The sequence below is a fragment of the Amyelois transitella genome, chromosome 23, assembly GCF_032362555.1.
Source record: "Amyelois transitella isolate CPQ chromosome 23, ilAmyTran1.1, whole genome shotgun sequence".
In the NCBI taxonomy this organism is placed as follows: domain Eukaryota; kingdom Metazoa; phylum Arthropoda; class Insecta; order Lepidoptera; family Pyralidae; genus Amyelois; species Amyelois transitella.
The window spans coordinates 5,828,498-5,855,568 of record NC_083526.1 but is presented as its reverse complement, the minus strand read 5'-3'; the positions used below and the strand labels follow the sequence as shown (position 1 = coordinate 5,855,568).

General features: G+C 36.4%; 1 protein-coding gene across 1 annotated transcript in view; it reads right to left on the bottom strand.

Annotated features, from left to right (window-relative positions):
- LOC106130674 (probable sodium/potassium/calcium exchanger CG1090) overlaps positions 1–26,563 on the bottom strand; it is a 37,023-nt gene extending 10,460 nt beyond the window's left edge. Inside the window, exons 1-6 of the mRNA XM_013329572.2 lie at positions 26,482–26,563; positions 4,430–4,586; positions 3,610–3,761; positions 2,139–2,237; positions 1,065–1,206; positions 300–410 (exon numbers count right to left, since the gene is read on the bottom strand). Coding sequence (XP_013185026.1) covers positions 300–410; positions 1,065–1,206; positions 2,139–2,237; positions 3,610–3,761; positions 4,430–4,586; positions 26,482–26,493 — 673 coding nt within the window. The 5' untranslated portion in view covers positions 26,494–26,563. The remainder of the gene's footprint in view (positions 1–299; positions 411–1,064; positions 1,207–2,138; positions 2,238–3,609; positions 3,762–4,429; positions 4,587–26,481) is intronic.
- Between the last annotated feature and the right edge of the window lie 508 nt (positions 26,564–27,071).

Sequence of the window (27,071 nt, the reverse complement as noted above, 5' to 3'; positions counted from 1 at the left end):
CCCTTTACCGATTTATAAAGATACTAGCTGTCCCGGCAAACGTTGTTTGGCCATATAAATATTTTTTAAGTAAATTCTAGGTAAAAAAAAATGTCAAGTGTGGACAATCCTTATCAATAAGAGGTATGAAAAATAGATGTTAGCCGATTCTCAGACCTACTGAATATGCATGCAAAATTTGGTTAAAATCGGTAAAGCCGTTTCGGAGGAGTACGGAGACAAACATTGTGACACGAGAATTTTATATATAAGATGATTTTATGTATGTTTGTATGTATGTATAAACATATGAAACTCACCGATATCATCCTGAGCGCAGAATACTCCAATGACTACGGTGGCCAGTTCAGGTGCCGAGCTGCCCGCCGCCATGAAGGTGGCTCCGGCCACGTCTGGCGCCAACTTCAGTTCTGGGCAAAGAAAACTAATAATTAGGTATTCTGAGAAAACTCCATCTCTTTCCCATGGAGTGCCGTATGGTTCCCGGCACCATTAAAAAAAAGAATAGGACCACTCCATCTCTTTCCCATGGATGTCTTAAAAGGCGACTAAGGGTTAGGCTTATAAACTTGGGATTCTTCGTTTGGGCTAGCAACCTGTCACTAATTGAATCTCTCATCAATCATTAAGCCAATTAGCTGAACGTGGCCTATCAGTCTTTTCATGACTGTGTGCTCTGTCTACCCCGCAACGACTATAGACGTGATTATATGTATGTATGTAAAATATTTTATATTTTCGATGCACATAGGTATTTATAAATTTATAAATATACAATAGAATAATAAAACCTCTTTTTTTGCGTGCGAATGGAACGCCGCAACACATATAGCTAAACCAAGGACATGTCATGAATATAGTTGTTATACATCTCAAATTTCTTTGAACATATGTATGACACTGAGAGAGCCCAGCTTGTATGAAGAGAGTTATGAATGTGGATGAAGCGAAGGAAGTATGCAGAGATCGTGGCAAGTGGAAAGAGGTAGTCTCTGCCTACCCCTCCGGGAAAGAGGCGTGATTTTATGTATGTATGTATGTATATATATATATATCACAGTTACCTTCACAGATTCTATCAAGGCTGGAGACGAAGTACTCGTCGCAGACTATAGCCAGACCGATGAAGGTGAACACGGCCACCAGGATGTGCAGGATCAATCCGCCGTGCTTGCGGGCGTTCTGCCCCATCAACGGCCGGGGGAACTGTGTGGAGAAATTGTGTGAATAATTAAATACCTTAATAGAATGCCGTGTGGGCACCAATAAAAAAAAAAGAATAGGACCACTCCATCTCTTTCCCATGGATGTCCTAAAAGGCGACTAAGGGATAGGCTTACAAACTTGGGATTCTTTTTTAGGCGACAGGCTAGCAACCTATCACTATTTGAATCTCAATTCTATCATTAAGCCAAATAGCTGAGCGTGGCCTATCAGTCTTTTTAAGACTGTTGGCTCTGTCTATCCCACAAGTGATATAGACGTGACCATATGTATGTATGTATGTATAAAACAAAAAAAATAAGAATATACCATCAGAATCCCACATCATTTGTCATCCATCAAATTAATCTTAATATAAAGTCTCCTGTAGAAGATATTTTTTTTCTCACCAAACAAGTCATGGCAACTACCGCTGTGGCATACCTACATATGCCAGCTAGCTTTGCCTGTTAGTATTTATATACAATAAATAATTAAATATAATTAAAGAAGGTTGCTTACACCCAATTGTCACTATCTGAAAATTGTGTACTGATTTTGTTAGTTTGAAATGTTGGAATAAGGATTTTCAGAGGAAGTTTTATATGTATAACTTTAATTACGGCCTTTATGGCGCAGCGGTAGTGAGCTTGTCTGTGTCACCGGAGGTCCCGGGTTCGAATCCCGGCCAGGGCATGATGAGAAACGAACTTTCTCTGACTGGCCTGGGTCTTGGATGTTTATCTATGTATATAAGTATTTATTCTAAAATATATTAAGTATCGTTGAGTTAGTATCTCGTAACACAAGTTTCGAACTAACTTCGAGGCTAACTCAATCTGTGTAATTTGTCCCGTATATACATATTTATTTATTTATAAATGCTACCCGTGCGCAGCCGGAGTTGGTCGCTAGTTTGCCATAAATTCACTTACTTGCTCAATAGCTGGCGGGGTGCAGTTGTCTCTGATGGGGTGAACGGTTGGGATCAAATCCTTTTGTTCCTTTTCTCGAAGTTTGGTCTCGTTTACGGTCTGTGAAATAATATAATTTTTAAATTTAAGTAGGTAGGTAAATAAACATAAATTGTTTTGTATCCCTTTGAATCGATAATTATTGAGTGGACATCAGTGATACACAAAACTACTATTTACTATTTTCTTGTTACTGTGTAAATACATACATACATACATATGGTCACGTCTATATCCCTTGCGGGGTAGACAGAGCCAACAGTCTTGAAAAGAATGAATGGCCACGTTCAGCTATTTGGCTTAATGACATAATTGAGATTCAAATAGTGACAGGTTGCTAGCCCATCGCCTAAAAAAGAATCCCAAGTTTGTAAGCCAATCCCTTAGTCGCCTTTTACGACACCCATAGGAAAGAGATGGGGTGGTCTTATTCTTTTTTGTATTGGTGCCGGGAACCACACGGCACTGTGTCTACTGTGTAAATTTCTATGCAATAAAGATATTAAAAACAAACAAACTAATTGGATTTTATGAACGTTGACTCGAAAAGAAGGTTAATGTTTTTTTATTTTTGTTCTTACTTTCAAAACATCAGTGTAATGAGACATCAGCGATCAATTTAATATAGAAGTATTGAATACCGATAAATTTAATATAGAATAAGGATGTCTAGACTCTTGGCAACTGTCACTATCACGCTGCTGATACGAGTAGATACCTTATAAGAGGGCTTGGAGTCTTTTGGCATTTGTGGAGATTAATATTTGTTCTTTTTTCTGCCACTAAGGTCAACTATTAACAATTTTTATCTATAAAAATTTTTAAGGTATTTATTGACGTCCATCACTTAAATCCAATTATATCTACTACCGCTCCCAAAGCGCATGTGTAGAAGAAGCGGCGGAACAAAGTATACTGCAGCTTTTTCCTGGACTGGACTTAGATCTCTCAAATCTTAAATTTGGACGAATGATTGAACATTCTTAACATAATAATAACCTGCATCCCAAAATGAATATGGTTTAGTGACCGCAAGTGTTTTAATATAAATTATTTCAGATTTTACCTTGCATGAAGAGAGTTATGAATGTGGATGCAGTTAAGGAAGTATGCAGAGATCGTTGCAAGTGGAACATTTTCATTCGACTAATTTTTTTTGCCTTATTTTTGTTTGGCATAACGAGTTACGCATACTATTTTTTGTCATAATAGTTTTTTGGCATAATTGGTTTTGGCATACTATTTCAATAGGCATAAATATAGTTATGAAAAGTTATGCCAAATAATATTATGCGTAACAATTATTAGGCTAAACAAAGGTATGCCATGTAAAATTATGACACAAAATTTTATGCTAATAGATAGAGAACCTCATTTTATGTATGTTTATATATATGCATGTTAACCTTGTTATCAAAAGACGATAACTAACCTCTTTGTAGCCTGCGTCCTTTAATTCTTTCTTGGGTGACTCTTCCACTGACGGATCAGTGGTTTCTTTATCTTCTTCTTCCGCTTCATTTTCTTCTCCACTACTCGGATTTGGCGTTGTGATCTTCTTAAGAATCTCCTCTTTTGGTTTATCTGCAATTTTACATTGTCGTTATGAAAAAGAAAGTATTAACGCGTCAAAACTATTTGATGTTACCTACCATAAATGAATAAAATGTTGTCATTACAATATAATAAGCCCGCTACGTCTTTTTTGGGTATATCATACGAGGCGATTGAAAAAAAAAACAATACCATCTAATATTATAAATGAGAAAGTAAGTTAACCGTGTGGTTCCCAGCTCCAATAGAAAAATGAATAGGACCACTTCATCTCCTTCCCATTGATGTCGTAAAAGGCGACTAATGGATTGGCTTATGAACTTGGGATTCTTCTGGTACGCGAGGGGTTGGAACCTGTCACTATTTGAATCTCAATTCTACCATTAAGCCAAACAGTTGAACGTGGCCAATCAGTCTTTTCAAGACAGTTGGCTCTGTCTACCCCGCGGGGGATATAGACGTGATCTTGTGTATGTATGTAGGTATACTAATTGAACGGGCCGAGGGTCTGCTAGGTCTTTGTCTAAATAAAACAGACTTTTGGCTGTTCAAGATGTTGTCTTATCGTCGTCTTGTCTTAGTCTCGATTGTTCTGTTTTTCATAAGTCAGTCAGTCGGTTTTGGTCATCTAACTTGTTAAGTCAAAGAGTCTGTTTGTCCATGGAGGCTGAACGGCCGCTACACTAATATAAAGTTACCATTTTCATTCGGCTGATAATCACGATCCCGCCATATATCATTTTCCGGATGTTGGTCCGTCGCTTTGGATGCCGTCATCATCGAGTGGAACACGGAGTACGCTATGAAGAACACCGACAATGTGAGCCACCGGTGGCGGCGAGGACGCCTCATCCTCTGGAACAAGAACATACAAACATACATACAAATACAAATTATCTTTATTGCCCACAAAAAAATATATATATGTAGTAGAAACACACATTATGAATATGTTGAGCAAAGGCGGACTTATCGCTAAGCAATCACTTTCAGCCAACCTTAGCGTACATACACATACTCACTTACTTATATACTTAATGACATACTTACTTTCATACTTATTTACATACTTACTTACATAATTACTTACATACTTACTTACATACTTGCTTACATACTTACTTACATACTTGCTTACATACTTACTTACATACTTGCTTACATACTTACTTACATACTTGCTTACATACTTACTTACATACTTACTTACATACTTGCTTACATACTTACTTACATACTTGCTTACATACTTACATACATACTTACTTACATACTTGCTTACATACTTACTTACATACTTGCTTACATAATTACTTACATACTTGCTTACATACTTACTTACATACTTGCTTACATACTTACTTACATACTTGCTTACATACTTACTTACATACTTGCTTACATACTTACTTACATACTTGCTTACATACTTACTTACATACTTGCTTACATACTTACTTACATACTTGCTTACATACTTACTTACATACTTGCTTGCATACTTACTTACATACTTGCTTACATACTTACTTACATACTTGCTTACATACTTACTTACATACTTGCTTACATACTTACTTACATACTTGCTTACATACTTACTTACATACTTGCTTACTTACTTACTTACAAACTTACTTACATACTCACTTACATACAAACTTAAATACATACATTAATCATGCCTCTTGCCCGGAGGGATAGGCAGAGACTACATATTGCCACTTGCCACGATCCCTGCATAATTCTTACACTTCGTCCACATTCATAACTCTGTTATTCGGGTACTCTCTACTTGACCTTTAGCTAGAACACCTCCGATTTGATGAAGGTACCTACGTGAAACAAGAAAGAAGGAATTTTTATCACACATCCACATATTAAACGTCCTGGTAAAGGGTCAGGTCAAGAGCACCCGAAACCGCCGACCTTGCATGAAGAGCGTTATGAATGTGGATGAAGCGAAGGAAGTATGCAGAGATCGTGGCAAGTGGAAAGAGGTAGTCTCTGCCTACCCCTCTGGGAAAGAGGCGTGATTTTATGTATGTATCCATATATTACATGTCTATATCATTAAAAGTGCCATGCGGTTTCCGGCACTTTTGAAGACGGCACTCTTTTCACAGATATCGTAAAAGGCGACTAAAGGTTGACTTATAAACCTGGGATTCTTGTCTTGTAGGCAACGGGTTAGCAATTTCATTTTCACAGGTGAACGTGCCCTTTCAGTCTTTTGATTCTGACTTTTGGCTCTGTCTACCCCGCAAGAGATATAAACGTGATTATATGTTATGTTTTCTAAGCCTTGAAAGAACTTTCTCTAACACATTTCAGTAAAGCCATATAAAAAGTTTAACCCAAAGGTCATTCCTAAAGAATTACCTACAGATTATTCCTATTTCTAAAGAATACCTACAGTTGACATAAAAAATGAAAAGAGTCCCTGTTAAATCACAGGTTAACCTGTAAACATGTTTATCTTTGTGAACACGCCAACCAAAAGGTTACTTACCGAACTTAGTCAAACACAAGCCTCAAATATGCAAACGCCTTGTGTCAACATGGCGGGGTAAACAGAGCCGAATTCACCTACAATTTACCCGTAATCCCACATCGTCAACGCATTTGTAAATCTTCAAAGCTTTGCCAAGTTATTGAAAGTTTGATTAAGTTAGATATTTCTATTTTTCAAGTCAATATTTCTATTAAGCTTTTCAAAATGTCCAATCGTCCCACGGGAAAAAAACCTAAGGGATACACAATTTTTGTGTTTTTGAGCAAAAAAACTTTATTCGAAGTACATATAACGTTCACTACGCTATAATGTCTTTCTTTCTTTTCTATATTATGGCTTCCACCGAAATTTCGGTGATTCTGCCAATGTCATGGTTTGAAGAGACACGAAGTTACGAAATTGGACGGTATACAATCTGAAAGAAAAAGGTTAACATTTTTGGTGCTTACAGTGCTATGATAATTTCTGTCAGGTTGTCGGGAATGACTTTAATCATTTTAATTGATACGATGATAAAGAAAAAGCAAGAACGAAAAGAAGAGCTGTAACATTCTGATATAAAATCTCATTGATGTTATCATATGTTAATAAATAAGTATGTTTTTGTTATCATCTTATAAAAAAATTCTCGTGTCACAATGTTCGTTTCTAAACTCCTCCGAAAGGGCTTGATCGATTCTCATGAAATTTTGTGAGCATATTTAGTAGGTCTGTTGGCCGAAGCCAACATCTATTTTTCATACCCCTAAGTGATAAGGGTTGTCCACCCTTAACATTTATTTTTAACTTAAAAATTACTAAAACAACGGTTACCGGGACAGCTAGTATAATATAATACTTATCTGATTCTGATCTGAGTATCACACATAATTTCAACCGAATAAACATCAGAGGTTAAAGAGTGTGAGTGAGAGGGGAGATGATAAGCCCATACATACATATGTTCACGTCTATATCCCTTGCGGGCTAGACAGAGCCAACAGCCTTGAAAGGACTGAATGGCCACGTTCAGCTATTTGGCTTAATGATAGAATTGAGATTCAAATAGTGACAGGTTGCTAGCCCATCGCCTAAAAAATAATCCCAAGATTGTAAGCCTATCCCTTAGTCGCCTTTTACGACATCCATGGGAAAGAGATGGAGTGGTCCTATTCTTTTTTGTATTGGTACCGAGAACCACACGGCACCAATAAGCCCAAGTAATAAAATTTGGTACTAAACAAGATTTAAGAATGTTTTAGATCATGCTACGCCATCTATGGAGAACCTTAGTTCTCCATATTCGTTGTTTCGACATTGTTCTTATGTTTTGATCGATATGGGCATACAGGAAGTTTCAGAACTAATATAATTAACTTACTCGAAAAAAAATGTAGAATGACTTTAAATAAGTTTCGAATATAAGCGCCTTGTTACTGATACGTTTCCAAGTCGGACACTTTAACCGCTCCTCCATTAGCTCCCGACGAATTAATTTCCTTTGATCTGCTTTAACAAGCCCGTAAGAAGCCGAAGGACATTGCTGCGCATGTCTCGATATCCGATATCAAAGCTTTACGAAGTCTTAATCAATCAACTTGACAAGGCCGCTGATTTCTTAACTTAATGGAACATACTAGTTTTAGCCCGGAGCTACGTTTCCGTGGGAATTTTTAGATTTAAAAGATTAACTATATAAAATCAAAAAAAAATTATTTGAAAAAATATACCTAACGGGGTCGATAGAGTCAATAGTAACGCTAGGCTAGATGGCTATCTAATAATGAAATTGAAATTCAGATAGTGACCGGTTGTTAGTCCAATCGCCAAAAAGATTTCCCTTGATTGCTTCCTACGTTCTGGGCAGGAATACATTCCCGGAGGACAAAATGAGAGACAATATTCTCTATAACTCAACTTTGGAACTAAACAATGAAAAAAGATTTTATTACATTTCTATGGATGTTGTAAAAGACGACTAATAGATAGGCTTACAAACTCGGGATTCTTCTTTTAGGCGATGGGCTAGCAACCTGTCACTATTTGAATCTCAATTCTATTATTAAGCCAAACAACTAAACGTGGCCAATAAGTATTTTCAAGACTGTTGGCTCTGTCCGCCTCGCAAGGAATATAGACGTGTTAATATATATACATATAATTGTACGAAGTCTGTTAAAGTGTCCAGCAAGGCACGCGCGACTTCGTTTTTATCGCGCGATAAACTATCGCTGTCCCCTTTTCACGTCATAATAAGAAGCGAAACAGCGATAGTCCATCGCGCGATAAGAACGTCGCCGCGCATTGAAAGGCATTTAATCACTTTATGAGCACTTGCAAATACCGGCAATACATTTAAAGTGAGCGTCGATTGAGATACGAAGCCAATGAAATGTACGCTATTTGCCTGAGATGGCGTCAGTACGCTGCTAGGCCGATGGAATTGAGTATTTGTAGGATTCCCGTACACTTGTAGGCAATAAAAAATACAACTTGTCAAATTATATTATTTTTTTTGCTTTGCGCAGTCAGATTCGAGAGCCAATGTATTGTAGTCATTAAGTATCTTCATTTCTCAAGAAGAGTTTTATTTTTTACAAAATTATACATATCTCAAAAACAATTTTACCGATTGTTGTGCTTCATTAACTAACTACTATCAGATCATACATACATAAATTTTCTATTTCAGCAAAATCAGACCAGCGGTTCGAAAGTTATCCCGTTACAAACATACATTCATAGTTATTATAGTTCGCGGCGAACGACGTTGTAATCAGTTGATTTTCACAAAATACAAGCCACAAATTACCAGTTAAATGGGTCAAGAAAAACGCATCAACCAAAATTAAAAATAACATACCATATAATCACGTCTATATCCCTTGCGGGGTAGACAGACCCAACAGACTTCAAAAGACTGAAAGGCCACGTTCAGCTGTTTGGCTCAACGATAGAATTGAGATTCAAATAGAGACAGGTTGCTAGCCCATCGCCTAAAAAGAATCTCAAGTTTGTAAGCCTACCCCTTAGTCCCCTTTTACGACATTCATGGGAAAGAGATGGAGTGGTCCTATTCTTTTTTTTTAAACGGTTTTATTTAGCTCATTTCTATTGGTGCCGGGAATCACACGGCACTATCAAATTAAGGTGATCCTAATATAATCCACCTATATTTTAACGAACAGTAATTGTTTCGAATAGTAATTGATGTCGATTAAATAAATGTTGTCCGTCTTTTGTGTCACACCTTTCGTCTTTTGTGTGTTTGGTTCTAATAGAAAAAGAAAAGGACCACTCCAACTCTCTCCCATGGATGTAGTAAAAGGCGACTAAGGGGTAGGCTTACAAACTTGGGATTCATCTTTTAGGCGATGGGCTAGCAACTTCTCACTATTTGAATCTCATTTCTATCTTAAAGCCAAATAGCTGAACGTGGCCTATCAGTCTTTTCAAGACTGTTGGATTTGTTTACCCCGCAAGGGACATAGACGTGATTATATGTATGCCGTGCGGTTCCCGGCACCAATACAAAAAGCATAGGACCACTCCATCTCTTTCCCATGGATGTCGTAAAAGGCGACTAAGGGGTAGGCTTATAAACTTGGGATTCTTCTTTTAGGCGATGGGCTAGCAACCTGTCACTATTTGAATCTCAATTCTTAATCTTAAAGCCAAATAGCTGAACGTGGCCTATCAGTCTTTTCAAGACTGTTGGCTCTGTCTACCCCGCATGAGATATAGACGTGATTATATGTATGTATGTACTTTCTAAGCCCGCCAGTGTACACCGTAACATGAACGAGCACATCTCCCATGGGAGCGATACTAGTTCAAACTCCAGAAATCCAACCGCCTTTTTTGTTATCCCCTGTTTATAAAGGCAAGGGTTTGTTTACTGCCGCCCCATAAAGGGAATGAAAAAATAATAATGTGCAGAGATCGTGTCAAGTGGAAAGAGGTAGTCTCTGCCTACCCCTCCGGGAAATAGGCGTGATTTTATGTATGTATAAAGGGAATGAACAAGGATTGAGGTCGGTGACTGACAAAATATTGGTACCTCTTTCAGTTCTCTGTGTAAATTTACACGCTTAGGTTTATTAAATCGATTATTTTTAATATTCGGTTTTTAAAGACTTTCATGGAATGAATCAATTTCACGACCCGTATATATTTTTATTATTTATATTTATACCTATTCTGTGGGAAATAGCAGAATAAACATTTTTCTTTATACAACTGTAAGTTCAAAGCCCAAACATCAAACATCCACCGATTTCACTCACACACTCACTGGCGATCAATAATTTAACATTACGGATAAAAACCTCATTCAACATTCAATCTTAATAATGAAGCACAAAGGTCCATAATAAAATGGGATTGACAGTTTGACTACATTCCTCATACAAAATTCAACCTTAATTTACAAGTGAATAGGTTTATAATAAGACAAATTGCTTGAAGGACCGTGTTTTTCGAGGATTTTGTATCCATTACCGATTCCATCTTTAAGGGATAACATGCGATTGTCAGCTTTATAACTTAAGGAGTAAGATCGTAGGTTTCTTTAGGATTTTTATCAAAAGATTTCCGAGATTCGGTGAAAATCTTCGCCCGTTCCTTTTGTGTATCTTTTCTTTAATATTTTTGGGTTTGAGAGGTTATGGTAAATTTATTTATGGCTTCAAACGTTATACTGGTTGCTTAGATAGATAGGTATGTATGTTTTTTATTTGTTACTACAAAACACACACACATTAACAAGGCTTTTAAACTGTAGGTATGTTTTAAAAAAGAACTTCCGAGGTAGCACTTCGGGGTAGATTTCAGATAATTGTTAGTCCTGAAATGAGCGACTTTCTTAGTTTAGACGCTAAGAAGCTTAGCAAAGAAAGCTTAGTTTCTTAGCTTAAGCTTAGCTAAGCTCCATACACCTTTGAACCTTAAATTTTAAATATGTATATTTCCGTACAGCGGCCTTTCAGTCTTTGTGAGATTGTTGGCTCTGTCTACCCCGTAAGGGATAGAGATGTGATATGTATCATATATATATGTTTGTAATTTAGTGGTGGGAATACTTTTACCTTTACTTTCACTTCTTTTTAAGCAGTCGCCTAAAACGTTATATAAAAGTTAATAAACAATAGCCTATTTTAGAAAGACCTTAAACTTTTATATAAAAATACTTGACGTATTAACTAAAAATATTTAAATTCAATGTGACATTTTTAGCTTCGATACAAAAATAAAGTCATTCATAAACCTTATTATAAGAACGCCCACGTGAACCATTTGAGTGCCACGTAAAGCGCTGGCCTCACCAAGAGCGGTTGGGTCTATTAAAAGTTTAGTTTAGTTGTTTTTACTTGATTATAAATTTGTGGCGACATCTCTACGCCACACGGCACAACATCCAATCACAAAACAACTGTCAATCATCACGAAGCAATTGACCAATAGCAGCGAGGAATCTAAGTCGCCCAAACAAAGCCTGACGGAAGATCTTCCCTTTGATAGCGGTCGAGCCGAATCATCGCTCCCGCTACAAATTTATAGCAAAATAATGCTGGCTAGAAGCGAAACGATTCAACAAGAAAAATCCATATAAAACATAATATCTTTTAGTGATTTATTTGAAACTAAAAATTGTTTGTTTTTAAATTTATGTAATCGTAAAACAATAAACATATGATTGTGTTGACTACAAACATGTATGAAATAAGGAATAGGAATTTAAAATAATTTTTGTGTGGCAATTGTAATAAAGTTAGTTATACATACCTAGAGTGCCGTGTGGTTCCCGGCGCCAATACAAAAAAGAATAGGACCACTCCATCTCTTTCCCATGGATGTTGTAAAAGGCGACTAAGGGGTAGGCTTATAAACTTGGGATTCTTCTTTTAGGCGATGGGCTGGCAACCTGTCACTATTTGAATCCTATCTTAAAGCCAAATAGCTGAACGTGGCCTATCAGTCTTTAAAAGACTGTACACTCTGTCTACCCCGCAAGGGATATAGACGTGATTATATGTAAATATGTATGTATGTATATATACCTATACGTATTTATCCTTTACGAAGTCAACAGAGCCAACAGTCACGAAAAAACCTAAAGGTCACGTTCAGCTGTATGACATCATGGAATTGATATTCAAATTGTGACCGGTTGCTAGCCCATCACCTACAAGAAGAATCCCATGTTCCTCCTTTAGCCGCCTTTTATAACATCCATGAGAAAGACAAGGAGCAGTCCTATTTAAAAGGAACCACACAGTTGATCGACAACATTTAAAAGAATAAAAATAACTAATAACACGAAGTGAGAAATCGATTGAGTCGCCTTCGGTGTGGCCTGCGCTTTATAAGGGTCGCATGTTTTGTTCGTGAATTTATATTTCAGGCCCATTTAAGAAGCTTCATACATTAATATATGTGTGAACATAACCAACTTATGGGTACTTAACATGCTTTTTTTTTTAAATGTTGAAATTAAAAAGTAAACGTACTACAATTATGTATGTAGAATATTTCAATTTGGTTAAGTCACTATGATCAATTCTTCGTAGTAAAGCAAATAAAAGTATCTTTTCTTTCATAAGCATGTGGTACAGCGTGGTTAAAGCTATCGCATCAGTTGCTACACCATCGTAGCCGATGCTTCAGTCTTTCGTAGCATGTGCTACAGCTATCTTATCAGATGCTACACCATCGTAGCCGATGCTTCAGTCTTTCGTAGCATGTGCTACAGCTATCTTATCAGATGCTACACCATCGTAGCCGATACTTCAATCTTTCGTAGCATGTGCTACAGCTACCGTATCAGATGCTACACCGTCGTAACAGATGCTTCAGACTTTCGTAGCATTTTTATTATTTATTTATTTATTTACGCCAAAAATACAACGGTAGTAGTACACCTCTTACAGTATTTGGCAAGGAATTCTTATAAGTATAACAAAATAAAATAAAACCTTGACAGTCTTCACAACTAAAAGGACAAATAATAAGTACCTATACTATGGGTATGAAACAAAGAAGTAACTTACAGAAACAAACAAGTTGAAGTAGTTTCACCTTTCTCACAAAATAACAAAAAATTTCTTATAATCATATTCCATCCATCCACATAAATATCACAATCAGGATGTTGATTTAAGAATGCGTTAAGGCTCGTGAGCATGCGACAGAGAGGGGATTGCGCATGCGATATGGTGCGCGTGGTCGGAGGTGCAAACAAACGTTGCGGCTGACTTGCCCGCTGCAGTAATCGTCGATTTGGTACAGATAGACGATTAATTAAGTTATGGAGCTGAATGTCGTTAAAATAACCTCGTATTATTTTTAAGGATATGATTAATTGACCTAGATCTCTACGTACTTTTAATGAATTCAAGCCTAAAATACCTAGAAGAAATAATGTGGGATATAAAAATGGATAGTATCCATGCAAACGTTTATAAAAGTAACGCAGGAAAGCCTTCTGAACTTTTTCAATCATAAGTGTGTAGTAGTCTTCATGTGGATTCCATACACAGCTACTTGACTCAAGCTTACTACGTACAAGTGCAAAATACAAAAGTTTTATTGCATGTGGATTTTGTAAATCTCTCGAATTTCTTAAAACAAATCCAAGACGCCTGAAACTTTCTTTAACCAAAGATGAAATATGGTTGTGAAAAGTTAATTTGGTGTCAAATGTTACACCAAGGTCTTTAATAGAATCTACACGTCTGATTTCATTGTTGTTTAAAGTATAACCAAAATGTGTTTTTATCATTTTTCTACTAAATGTCATAACACTGCATTTACTGATATTAAAGGCCATTTTATTTTTAATACTCCATCTTTGGACTGCATCAATATCTTCTTGTAGCCGATGAAAGTCTGAGTCAGTTTTAATTTCTAAAGCTAACTTAAGATCATCAGCATATATAACACATTTGGCATATTTAACAACTTTAGTTAAATCGTTAATCATTATAAGAAACAGTAAAGGTCCTAATATGGATCCTTGACTGACCCCAGAGCGTGTTGGATAAGGTTCTGAAATATAAACATCAAATTTCACATACTGTTGACGATCACAGAGATAATCAGAAAATAGTTTAAGCATACGTGAAGAAAAGCCTATAGCTTTAAGTTTAGCTAACAGCTTGTCGTTGTCCACTTTATCAAAGGCTTTGGTGTAATCGAAATAAATAACATCAACTTCATGTCCTTTGTCTAAGCTACTTGAAATATAGTTTACTATTGTTAATAAATTAGTATCTACTGATCTTCCTTTTCTAAACCCATGCTGTTCATCACATAAAATTGTTTTTAATTGGGTGTAAATTTCTTTGTGAAATAATCGCTCGGAGACTTTTGCTGGGGCCGAAAGCACCGCTACAGGTCGATGGTTGTCGACGAAAAGATTGTCAGATGATTTGGGAATAGGGGTAACACGAGACAACTTCCATAGACTTGGGTATGTTCCAGTGCGAATTGCAATATTAATAATGTGACGTAGAGGAGCTGCGACATAATCTTGAAATATTTTTAAAAATAAAGAGGGTACGCTATCTGGGCCTATAGATGAATTGGACTTTAATTTGTTGATTGCCCATTTTATATCACTGTCATTGAAATTAATTATATCTATATAAGTACTATCTGGAATGATTTCGTGAATAACTTCTATTTTATCAGGGTTAAGAGTGGGTGTTTCAGTCAAAAATACACTTCCAAAATATTTTGCAAAAGCTTCTGCTGCATCGACGCCACTGTAAGTGAAACCATTATAAGATACACTAGAATTCAAAGTTCGTCGAGATTTTAAGTTCGAAATATGCTTCCAAAAATATTTAGGATTCGTTTTAAGTCTATTTTCTATATTCTGAATGTAGGATTTATAGGCACCGTATCAGATGCTACAGCTACCGTATCAGATGCTACACCATCGTAGCCGATGCTCCAATCTTTCGTAGCATGTGCTACAAACATCGTCCTATCAAATATTTTTACACAGATATAAAATGTGTACGAAAATACTCTATAAACAAATAGAAACTTTACCAGTCTTCCATGGGCCTACGAGACGAGGACGGAAATTTCATCTTTTTGATCATTCATTCATTCATTCTATGAACACGTCTATATTCCTTGCGGGGTTTTAAGAGCCGCGAAAAGACCAAAAGGCCACGTTCAGCTGTATAGCACAATGGTGACCTTGATATTCACTGTATAAGGGACCACAAAAATCAATTTCGAGTCTAATTTGATTGAAATCTAATTCGGTCGGAGTTGCTTTCAATCTGTGTCCTCATTTATTATGCACGAGATCCAAACCGGGTGAATTTTTGAAGGAAACTTCCTCACGTATTGAATTTGTGGACGTTTTGTGATGGGGGAGTACAAATCAAAGGCAATCTTACGTCGAGACTGTTTTTTTTAATTACTTTTATTTTGGAGTCCGAAAACACATATGTACATACATATTAGACAAGGGATATTTGTGGTGTAGTCCGAGTCAAAAGTTTTGAAAATACTGAAAACCACGTTTTGCTGTATGGCTTAATGTTGGAACTGAGATTCAAATAGTGACATCGTCTAATAGGACGAAAAAGAGGTCATACTCTTAATAATTTCTGTTTATATTTATAAAAAAACTAGAGGCCGCCCGCGACTTCGTACGCGTGGAATCAATCCTGGAACTATTAAGATATAGGCTACTTTTTATCCCGGAGTTATTATGGGTCTTCAGCTACTTACATACCAAATTTCATCGTAACTGAATAAATATCTATACTGACATACTCACAAACTTTCGCATTTATAATATTAGTAGGATTCTACCCGTTCGAAACCGGGGCAGGTCGTATACTCATATTATATCTTATCCCATCTTATGTTGTAATCGTTCAGAAACTTTACGTGCAAACCAAGGCATGAGTGCTTCTTACGTTTCATAATTGCGAGTCCGCTTTGCCAAGTGGGTCGCGAAAATTCCAGCTGGGTGCAGTGACCCGATTAATGCTATCTGCAGGCCAGAAGATATCTTAATCCATCTACATTAGAATCTTTTATCAATTTTTTGATAACAATTGGTCAAGAGTACTATAGAAACCGCCGAGCTTGCGTGAGGAAGTTATAAATGTGGATGAAGAGACTAGAGACCTGTTACTATTTGAATCTCAATTCCATCATGGACCCATACAGCGGAACGTGGCCTATCACTTTGTAATTGTATGCTAATACATACATATGGTCACGTCTATATCCCTTGTGGGGTAGACAGAGCCAACAGTCTTGAAAAGACTGATAGGCCACGTTCAGCTATTCGGCTTTAAGATAGAATTGAGATTCAAATAGTGACAGGTTGCTAGCCCATCGCCTAAAAATAGAATCCCAAGTTTATATCACAGATCCTATAATTTTATGATTGCTGACAAGTTTATATGAGTACGAGTATAATAAAATGCGTTAAACAGAAAATTACGTCAGTACGAGACTGCTATATAAATCGTCGGTTTATAGGTCAGCCAGTAAACAGTTTAATGTATTGAATAAAAGTCGCAAACGTTAGCTATTTAGTGCCGTGTGGTTCCCGGCACCATTACAAAAAAGAATAGGACCACTCAATCTATTTACCACGGATGTCGTAAACGGCGACTAAGGGATAAGCTTATAAACTTGGGATTCTTTTTTTAGGCGATGGGCTAGCAACCTGTCACTATTAGAATCTCAATTCTATCAATAAGCCAAATAGCTGAACGTGGCCATTCAGTCTATTCGAGACTGTTGGCTCTGTCTACCCCACAAGGGATATAGACGTGACCATATGTATGTACGTATGTATACTAGTACAAAGGTGCTAATTATTTCAAAATAAATCTCTTCCAGTAGACCCATGAGAGTGGAAATGAATTTTTTAGCGGTATGCATCCTATCAAACTGAACGTCGCCTTTCAGTCTATTCGAGACTGTTGGCTCTGTCTATTCCGTATGGTACAAAGACGTGATAAGTGTATGTATGTGCATCATATTTACACATTAATGGTTTATTAGACAGTTTGTAAACAAGCCGTGTGGTTCCCGGCACCAATACAAAAAATAATAATAGGACCACTCCATCTCTTTCCCATGGATGTCGTAAAAGGCGACTAAGGGATGGGCTTACAAACTTGGGATTCTTTTTTAGGCGATGGGTTAGCAATCTGTCACTATTTGAATCTCAATTCTATCATAAAGTCAAAAAGCTGAACGTCACCATTCAGTCTTTCCAAGACTGTTGGCTCTGTCTACCCCGCAAGGGATATAGACGTGACCATATGTATGTATGTATGCAAACTGAACGTCGCCTTTCAGTCTATTCGAGACTGTTGGCTCTGTCTATTCCATATGGTACAAAAACGTGATAAGTGTATGTATGTATGTGCATCATATTTACACATAAACGGTTTATTAGACAATTAGTAAACAAGCCTGTAATTAATGTGAAAAGTAAATGAGTTGAACGCCAAGCAAGATTGATATATGACGTCCACGAAGCTATTAGGGCACTGCATTGACCTTTATTGTACTAAATATTATGCTGGACGAGTCGTGAAATAAAATTATTTATGTTTTCAGTACTATTATGACATTTTCAACATTATGTTTGCCTTATTGGCGCCATGTAAGAATAGTATGCAATTAATTTGCAAATGTTTTTATGTCAATCAATCAATGACATAATTCGTTTGTAAATTTATAATAATAAGAGTTCAAACACAAAAATCGATGCAGGAGCGACTTTTTCTATTATTTCTAGGACTATTTGTTTTTTTTTAAAGATATGGAATTCAATAAAACCGTAAAATAAAAATATATTTCTGTGATTTTAACTTTTTATTAACCAATTTGTAAGACTTTATAGGCACTGTGAATACTTTTTCTTTTTTCCAACAATCATGAAACACGTCAAAAGGAATTTTTAATGAAATTAAAACTGAATATAACTTCCGAAATCTCCCTATTAAGTATGTCCCTTGTTTTGCATAACTTTTATACCTTACACACTCACTACACATTATAATCATTAACTTGTCTTCTCTTTTACTAACAATACCTACTTGTTGTGTTTGCCTTTTAGTGTTTGTACATTTGTTAACCTTCTCCTTTCAGATTGTATACCGTCCATTTTTGTAACTTCGTGTCTCTTCAAACCATGACATTGGCAGAATCACCGAAAGTCCGGTGGAAGCCATAATATAGAAAAGAAAGAAAAAGAAAACTGAATATGCGCTCTGTAATAGACTCTATGGTTGGTAATAACTGTAATTTCGTGTCATTTCCTAGCAAATGTAACCAAACAATAAAACTGGTTGTAACACAGTATTGATGTCGTGAGCATGAAATAAATCCATTAATTCTAGCAATCAATTATGTAAATGTTAATTGAAATTGGTATTTCTTTTTTAATATTATTTTGTACATCACGGAAAAAAAAATTGACTAAAGAGAAACTTTTTTTTTTTAGTTACCTTTCAGTCTTTTCGAAACTGAAGGCTCTGTCTACCTAGCGATGGAAATAGACTTGATTATATGTTATATTCACACATACATATAGTCACGTCTATATCCCTTGCGGGGTAGACAGAGTTGACCGTCTCGAAAAGGCTAAAAGGTCAGCTGTTCGGCTTCATGATGGAAACGAGATTCAAATAGTCACTATTAGTTGCTGGCCCATCGCCAATAAGAGGAATCCTAAGTTTATAAGCCTATCTCTTAATCGTCTTTTGTTATATTTTTAGTTACACTGAATAAACTTGGCTTATAAACTTGGAATTCTTCTTTTAGGCGATATGCTAGCAACCTGTCACTATTTGAATCTCAATACCATCATTAAGCCATACCCCTGAATGTGGGCTATCAGTCTTTTCAAAACCGTTCGCTCTGTCTACCACGCAAGGGATATAGACATGATTATATGTATGCACACAGAAAACAAACTGCCTACAAATAAGTTTCTTCAGTCGAGTAGTTACTACAATTTAACGTCAACGTTGTTATATAAATGACTATAAATTATGCAAAGGCCCAAGTGCAACTGCACAGGCCAGTCATTTGTTGGAGCTTAATTTGGGTTTTTCGAAATAGATCCCTATTTGGTAGAACCCAAATTAAGCTCCGACAAATTATTAATTAAATATATTATTCAGATATACAAAGAGCGTGTGGAGGGAAAGGTCGGAGTGAGAAGACCTAGACGAACGTATCTTGATCAAATTAAGGACGTCCTGGTAAAGGGTCAGGTCAAAAGTACCCGAAACCGCCGAGCTTGCATGAAGAGAGTTATGAATGTGGATGAAGCGAAGGAAGTATGCAGAGATCGTGGCAAGTGGAAAGAGGTATTTAGGTGATTTTATGTATGTATTATTCATTAATTAAGTAGGTATGTATAGTTATAAATGTTAGAGGCGATGTTCGTCATTTTCCATAACAACATGTAAGTACGTGTGATTGAAATTTTCTTGACTTCCACTTGGCAAGAATCCCGGTTACGTTTTGAACTCTCTGGAGCCCAGGGTGCGCTTTTTGACCATGATTTTGGATGAGGTGACCTTTGCAGGGGAGCCAAACCTTTGGGTCATTCCTAAAATATTATTCCGTCTGAGAATTTTGAGTTATTTGTTTTTGGAAAATACCCAAATAGGTTTTGTGTTTATTTGTTACGATAACGAAACAAAAATAACAAATATCTTTTCTGTTTATGATATTAATGTTATTGGATATAGGTCATATCATAAAGATTTGTTGCGAAACATTTATATGTTATGACTACAGCAGGTTCTCGAGTAAGTTAATAATTATACATTATATGATATTTATATGATATTTAAATCCTTATATGAGGATTCGAGTGCTTGTGTCAGGATAAACGGAGCGCACACTGAGTGGTTTAAGATTGAGAAAGGCGTTAGGCAAGGATGTGTTGCGTCACCGTGGCTGTTCAACCTATTTATGGATAGCTGTTTGACAGATTTGAAAGAGTCTAAAAGTGGATTAAGGATGAATGAGTAACTCGTCAAATGTCTGCTCTATGCCGACGATCAGGTTATACTGGCGTCATCAGCGGAGGAGTTACAGGAGATGGTAAACTGTATGCATGAAGCTTTAAAAGAGAAAGGAATGAAAGTGAACGTAAGTAAAACTAAAACACTGGTTTTTGAAATGGAGAAAGAAATGACAGCATGTAATATTTTGATTGGAGGAGAAAAAGTGGAGCAAGTGAAAGAGTTTGTATATCTAGGATCAAAGTTTACATCAGATGGCAAGTATGATAGTGATATTGAAAGGAGAGTGAACGCGGGGAACATGGTGAATGGAGCTTTGCATGCCTTTATGAGCAGTCAGAAACTATCCAAAAAGGCTCGACTGGCTGTGCACAGGGGCGTGTTGGTCCCGACATTAATGTATGGGAGTGAAAGTTGGGTATGGCAAAAGAAGCATGAAAGCAGAATAAATGCAGTGGAAATGAGAGCGTTAAGGAGTATGATGGGTGTGAAATTGAGTGACAGGATAAGGAACAGCGTGATAAGGGAATGTTGTGATGTGAAAGAAGATGTAGTTACAGGAATAGAAAAGGGTATGTTAAGATGGTTCGGTCATGTGGAGAGGATGAATGAAAGCAGGTTGACTAAGCAGATATACAAGGAGAGTGTGGAGGGAAAGGTCGGAGTGGGAAGACCTAGACGAACGTATCTTGATCAAATTAAGGACGTCCTGGTAAAGGGTCAGGTCAAAAGTACCCGAAACCGCCGAGCTTGTATGAAGAGAGTTATGAATGTGGACGAAGCGAAAGAAGTATGCAGAGATCGTGGCAAGTGGAAAGAGGTAGTCTCTGCCTACCCCTCCGGGAAAGAGGCGTGATTTTATGTATGTATGTATGTATATGATATTTATTTAGCAGCTATACAAGGAGAGTGTGGAGGGAAAGGTTGGAGTGGGAAGACGTAGACGAACGTATCTTTATCAAATTAAGGACACCTGGTAAAAAGTCAGGTCAAAAGTACCCGAAACCGCCGAGCTTGCATGAAGTGAGTTATGAATGTGGATGAAGCGAAGGAAGTATGCAGAGATCGTGGCAAGTGGAAAGAGGTAGTCTCTGCCTACCCCTCCGGGAAAGAGGCGTGATTTTATGTATGTATGTATGTATATGATATTTAGGTGTATTGTATGTTAAGACTTAGATACTCAAGTGAGACGATACTTATACATATATATAAACATCTATATTTATGTCTGTGCCTCTGGCGTCTTCGTGTCTAGACCGTTTGGCATAATTTCTTCCATTTGTAATTTATTATAGCATAACTTTACGACTGCCATATTTAAATTAAGTGTCCAAAACGAAGCCAGGATTGAACTTGGTATAGTTAGTAATATATATCATGTTTTGTATTTGTATACATCTACCACAGATAAAACAACAATATAGGTCTCTGGTAACCACACTTCAGTAGACTACGATGAGGCTACAAAAGCTAATTATAACTGTCATTTGTACCAAGTGGCCATAATTAGTAAAACCAACCAAAATCCGGCAGAGTTCAGCGTGTCAACTAGGCATTAGTGTCGTATTACGTGGAGTTAGCGTTGGTGGTCGAATAGATAAGGTCTGATAAAAAAAACGCTTCTTACGCGTATGGTAGAACAGGTTCAAATCCTAACTCGGCCATGAATATTTTTTTCAATTATGTACATTAGTTTGAGTGTTAACCGATGCTCTTACGGTGAGGGAAAATTTGGTGAGGTAACCGAATGTGCACATTTGGTTAACTGAATGTGCACGTTGTAAAGCGGACCCTTGGCTCCTTAGTTTGCCTGAGATTGTTTTGTGATTAGGTACACCCTTATAAGATTACAATACTGATAAGATACACATCTATACTAATATTATAAAGCTGAAGAGTTTGTCTGTTTGATCGCGCTAATCTCAGGAACTACTGGTTCGAATTGAAAAATTATTTTTGTGATGAATAGACCATTTATCAAGGTAGGCTTAAGGCTATATACCATCACGCTGCAACTATTAGGAGCGAAGAAATTATCATAATCATTTATTCCTCGAATATGGTTACAATGTTGGTCTTAGTATTTAGGTACAGTTTCTGTGAACACATATTCTACCTCTTAAGGCGTCGGAATTATATACATATATTTTAAATAGTCAAACCTTTCCATTCACTATTTCCTTATACATTTGCTTAGTCAACCTGCTTTCATTCATCCTCTCCACATACTATCTTCATACATACATACATATGGTCACGTCTATATCCCTTGCGGGGTAGACAGAGCCAACAGTCTTGAAAAGACTGAATGGCCACGTTCAGCTGTTTGGCTCAAGGATAGAATTGAGATTCAAATAGTGACAGGTTGCTAACCCAACGCCTAAAAAAGAATCGCAACTTTGTAAGCCTATCCCTTGGTCACCTTTTACGACATCCATGGGAAAGAGATGGCGTGGTCCTATTCTTTTTTGTATTGGTGCCTGGAACCACACGGCACATACCACTGCCACATACTATTTAATGCTGCTTCTTCTTCTACACTTTGCGCTTTGGAAGCGGTAGTAGTTATAATTAGATTTAAGTGATGTGACGTCAATAAGTGATACCTTGTATCCAATTTTGAAAATAAATCTATTCTATTCTATTTTAATGGCTACATAACAGAGAGAGATATCAACAGCGGACCCGGGACTCCTGACCACAAAACAGTAAGGAACAAAACCACGCCGAGTTGAGAGAGAGAGAGAGAGAGAATTAAGCGGCCCCCAAAGCCGATGTAACGAAGAGATCTGTCAACATAAACAATGGTTAGGTTCAAATCCGATCGCTGTCGACCCCGGCACGTTTCCTCGGAGACGTACAATCATCAACATTAATATGTTATCACTTTTAAAAACAGTTGTAAAAAAACAACCGTGTGCCGTGTGGTACCAATTAAAAAAAAAAAAGGATCACTCCATCTCGTTCCCATGGATGTTGTAAAAGGCGACTAAGGGATAGGCTTATATACTTGGGATCCTTCTTAATATATAATAGTAATTCTCATCTCTCAACATTCAATCTCAACAAGTTTATGTTTCACTCAAAATAAGATAAGTACCTACAAGATAATTAATTACTCATTACATTAGTTGAAGGCTCTTTTTTCAAAATCGTTATGATATCCACAGATCACAGAATCAAAAGAGTAGAAATGGTTCTATTTTCAAGAAGCACTGCACAGCAAAATTTAATTTCTATTTCACAATCAGTCTCTTACAGTCTTCGAGAGTTGAATGTAATTTATTCACCCCTTAAGGCTTCAATACCCCAGATTAGGTGCTTAAACCGTAATCCGATTGAAATAATTGATAAAAGGGTCATGTTTCCCAAACTGTTGGAGATCTTTGATGGTTCTATCAAAATTTTGATCTATTTATAAGTGGATTAAGTTAAAAGATGATGCCGTGTTCCCGACACCAATAGGAAAAGAATAGGACCACTCCATCTCGTACCCATGGATTTCGTAAAAGGCGACTGACGATTATGAACTAGGGTTCTTCTTTTAGGCAATGGGCTAGCAACCTGTCACTATTTGAATCTAAATTTTATTATTGAGTGAAATAGCTGAAGGTGGCCTTCTAGTCTTTTCAAGACTGTTGGCTCTGTCTACCCCTCGTAAGTAAATTTATGTATTTATGCATTTATAATTAATAAATACATAAATATACCTAAGTATATATGGGAAAAACGGGAGCTATCCCCAAAGTAAGTTCGAAACATATATTTGAACTTTGAACTCAACGATACTATATGTTACATAGATAAACATCCAAGACCCAAGACAAACAAAAAAAAAGTTATCTTCCCACCAGGACGTAACCGGGAATCAAACCTAGAACTTTTGGCGAAAATCTGACAACTGAGACAAATATGCTCAGCAATATTAGCAAGTGAATCCCCACAGATAATAACATAAGCATTTATGCCAATTAGTTAATGAGAACAATGTAAATAACAAATCACCAACCATTATCGTAACGTGACTGTAAACATTTGAGATTGAATTACATACAATTCGTAAGAGCATGTTTCTTTTACCAACGGGTAACATCACAAATGTAGGATAGGACATACACACATACATATAATGATGTCTATATCTCTGGCGGGGTAGACAGAGCCAACAGTCTTGAAAAGACTAAATGGCCACGTTCAGCTATTTGGCTTAATGATAGAATGGAGATTCAAATAGTGACAGGTTGCTATCCCATCGCCTATAGAATCCCAAGTTTGTAAGCATATCCCTTAGGACATACACACATACATATAATCACGTCTATATCCCTAGCGGGGTAGACAGAGTCCTGAAAAGACTGATAGGCCACGCTCAGCTTGGCTTAGTGATAGAATTGAGGTTCAAATTGCGCCTAAAAGAAGAATCCCAAAAGCCTATCTCCTATTCGCCTTTTACGACAACCGTGGTAAAATAGATGGAGTGGTCCTAATTCCTTTTTTCAATTGGTGGCGGTGGTGAACCACATAATTACTTACTATATTACATAATATACTCTTAATTCGAATTAGTTATGATTTAGCATATACATACATATATAGGGCGATGGGCTAGCAACCTGTCAATATTTGAATCTCAGTTCTATCATTAGGCCAAACTGCTTATTATGAATTAATTTATTTCTTATTGTGAACAGAATAAATATTAAAACTGAACTTATAAACGACCCAATAAGTCTTACAATTAATTGAAATATAAAGTTAAAAAGAGTTTGTTAATTTGTAACTCTAACCATATAAAGATAAGCTTTTTTATCAACAACCTCTGACATGCAACCATTTAGGCATTAATAAGTATTAAAATACAAGCAGATAACTTTACCTAGGTACTCATTTTTTTTATATCTGGATAACGATGACCCTGGGAATTTATCAAAGACCTGTGAATACTTATTTATATCAAAAAGTTTTTAAACAAATATAAAGCGATAATTTAATCAGCAGGAAACTAAGCAGAAAAATTTACTACAGGGGAATTTAAATATACTTTTAGTCCTTATGAAATACCCTGAGTCTTACTTTTTTATATAAATCTAGATAAGTGTTAAGAAAATGAAATACCCTGAGTCTTACTTTTTTATATAAATCTAGATAAGTGTTAAGAAATTATTTTTAAAAGAACCTAAAAGTTCCATACGTAATTCAAAACAAGAAAAAAAAATGTCTTTAAAAAAGTAATCATCTTTTTAATCCAGCGCAAATATTATAATTATTTCAGCAAAGTTCCTACAATAAGCGTATTTTTTTTTAATTATAATGCTTATTCCTATGATTTTTCGACGATGTTGAAATGTCACTTTGTACTAATTCAGTCTGTAATTTGGTCAAAATAAGTTGATTTTAACTGATTTTGCGTTGTAGAATTTGTTTGTGTTATTAATAAGTTATATCGGGTAGTTTAATCGAAATGGTAGTTATAATACGTACCGTGTGGTTCCCGGTACTAATTGAAAAAAAAGAATAGGACCACTTCATCTCGTTCCTATGGATGTCGTAAAAGGTGACTAATGGATTACCTTATAAAGTTGGGATTCTTTTTTTAGGCGATGGGCTAGCAACCTGTCACTAATTGAATTTAAATTCTATAATAAACAGCTGAACGTGGTCTATTAGCCTTTTCAAGACTATTGGCTCTGTCTAGCCTGCAAGGGATGTAGACGTGATTATATGTATGTATATAATACGCAGAAATAGAAGTTAAGGGAGACGTCAAAGGTGAAAAATATTCATTCCATTTTCTTATCTTTACTTAATTGAAACCTGACTATACTTACCTATTTATATTGTTTAACAAATGACTGATTCACATAAAAGTGTCCTTATCATAAAGGTAATGATGATATAACTAAAACATTTTATCATTTATCCCTAATACCTTGTTACTCAAGAGCTGTAAGCGGCTTAACTCCACCGCCAATGAAATAACTCAAAGAAGAATATAATACTTCTCACATAAGTATCAAGAAAAACAAAGAAAGGATTATTATTATTTAACAATTTATTTTAGTACATAGATAATTTTGTGTGGAGAAAAAAGGGCAGATTATAAATTCCAAATTGCGGCTCATATCAAAAGAAATTTCTTTTAGTAGAACCTTGAGTTAGAAAAGTACAAATTAATATGTCCCATATAATATCCCTGTAAAGCTGGAAATGATCTTACCGTAGGTTGCATGTTCCCTGGCTAGCGGCCAGCTGTTCTCAATCAAAGGTCTCTATTTATACGCCCGGGATATCGATTTTGGCCGGAACAGTTACGTAACTTCGAACATACAACTGGCTGGCGCGGAAAAAGGTTGCGCGCCACTGGCGTCAAACACAACCGAATCACTTTAAAAATAAAAAATAAATATAAAAAAAAAAAAATACTTCTCACAAACTGGCCTGTAACACTTTTTTTAAAAATGGAAGGCGGGAATTGACAACGGTCGGGTTTGGGGTTTTGGTCGCGGAATTGACTGAAATATCGGAGTCCCGATGAGGGTGTGGGAGACAACCGTGCGCAGTGGCGCCGCCGAGCTGACTGGTGGCGGCTTCTGGCGACTGCGCGGTGGAAAACGCATACTGAACTAACGTGTACACATTCCTTTTATTATTTTCGACTCTATTTCACATCTGATAACGTTTTTATTACTTTGTCTCAGTTTAAGACAGTCCGAAGGCAATCTTTTCAGTAGATTTCGACCTTAATTTAGTGTGTTAATGTTGAGTTTTGTTTGAGAGGGTAATGAGGGTAAAACGGTGATGTAAGGC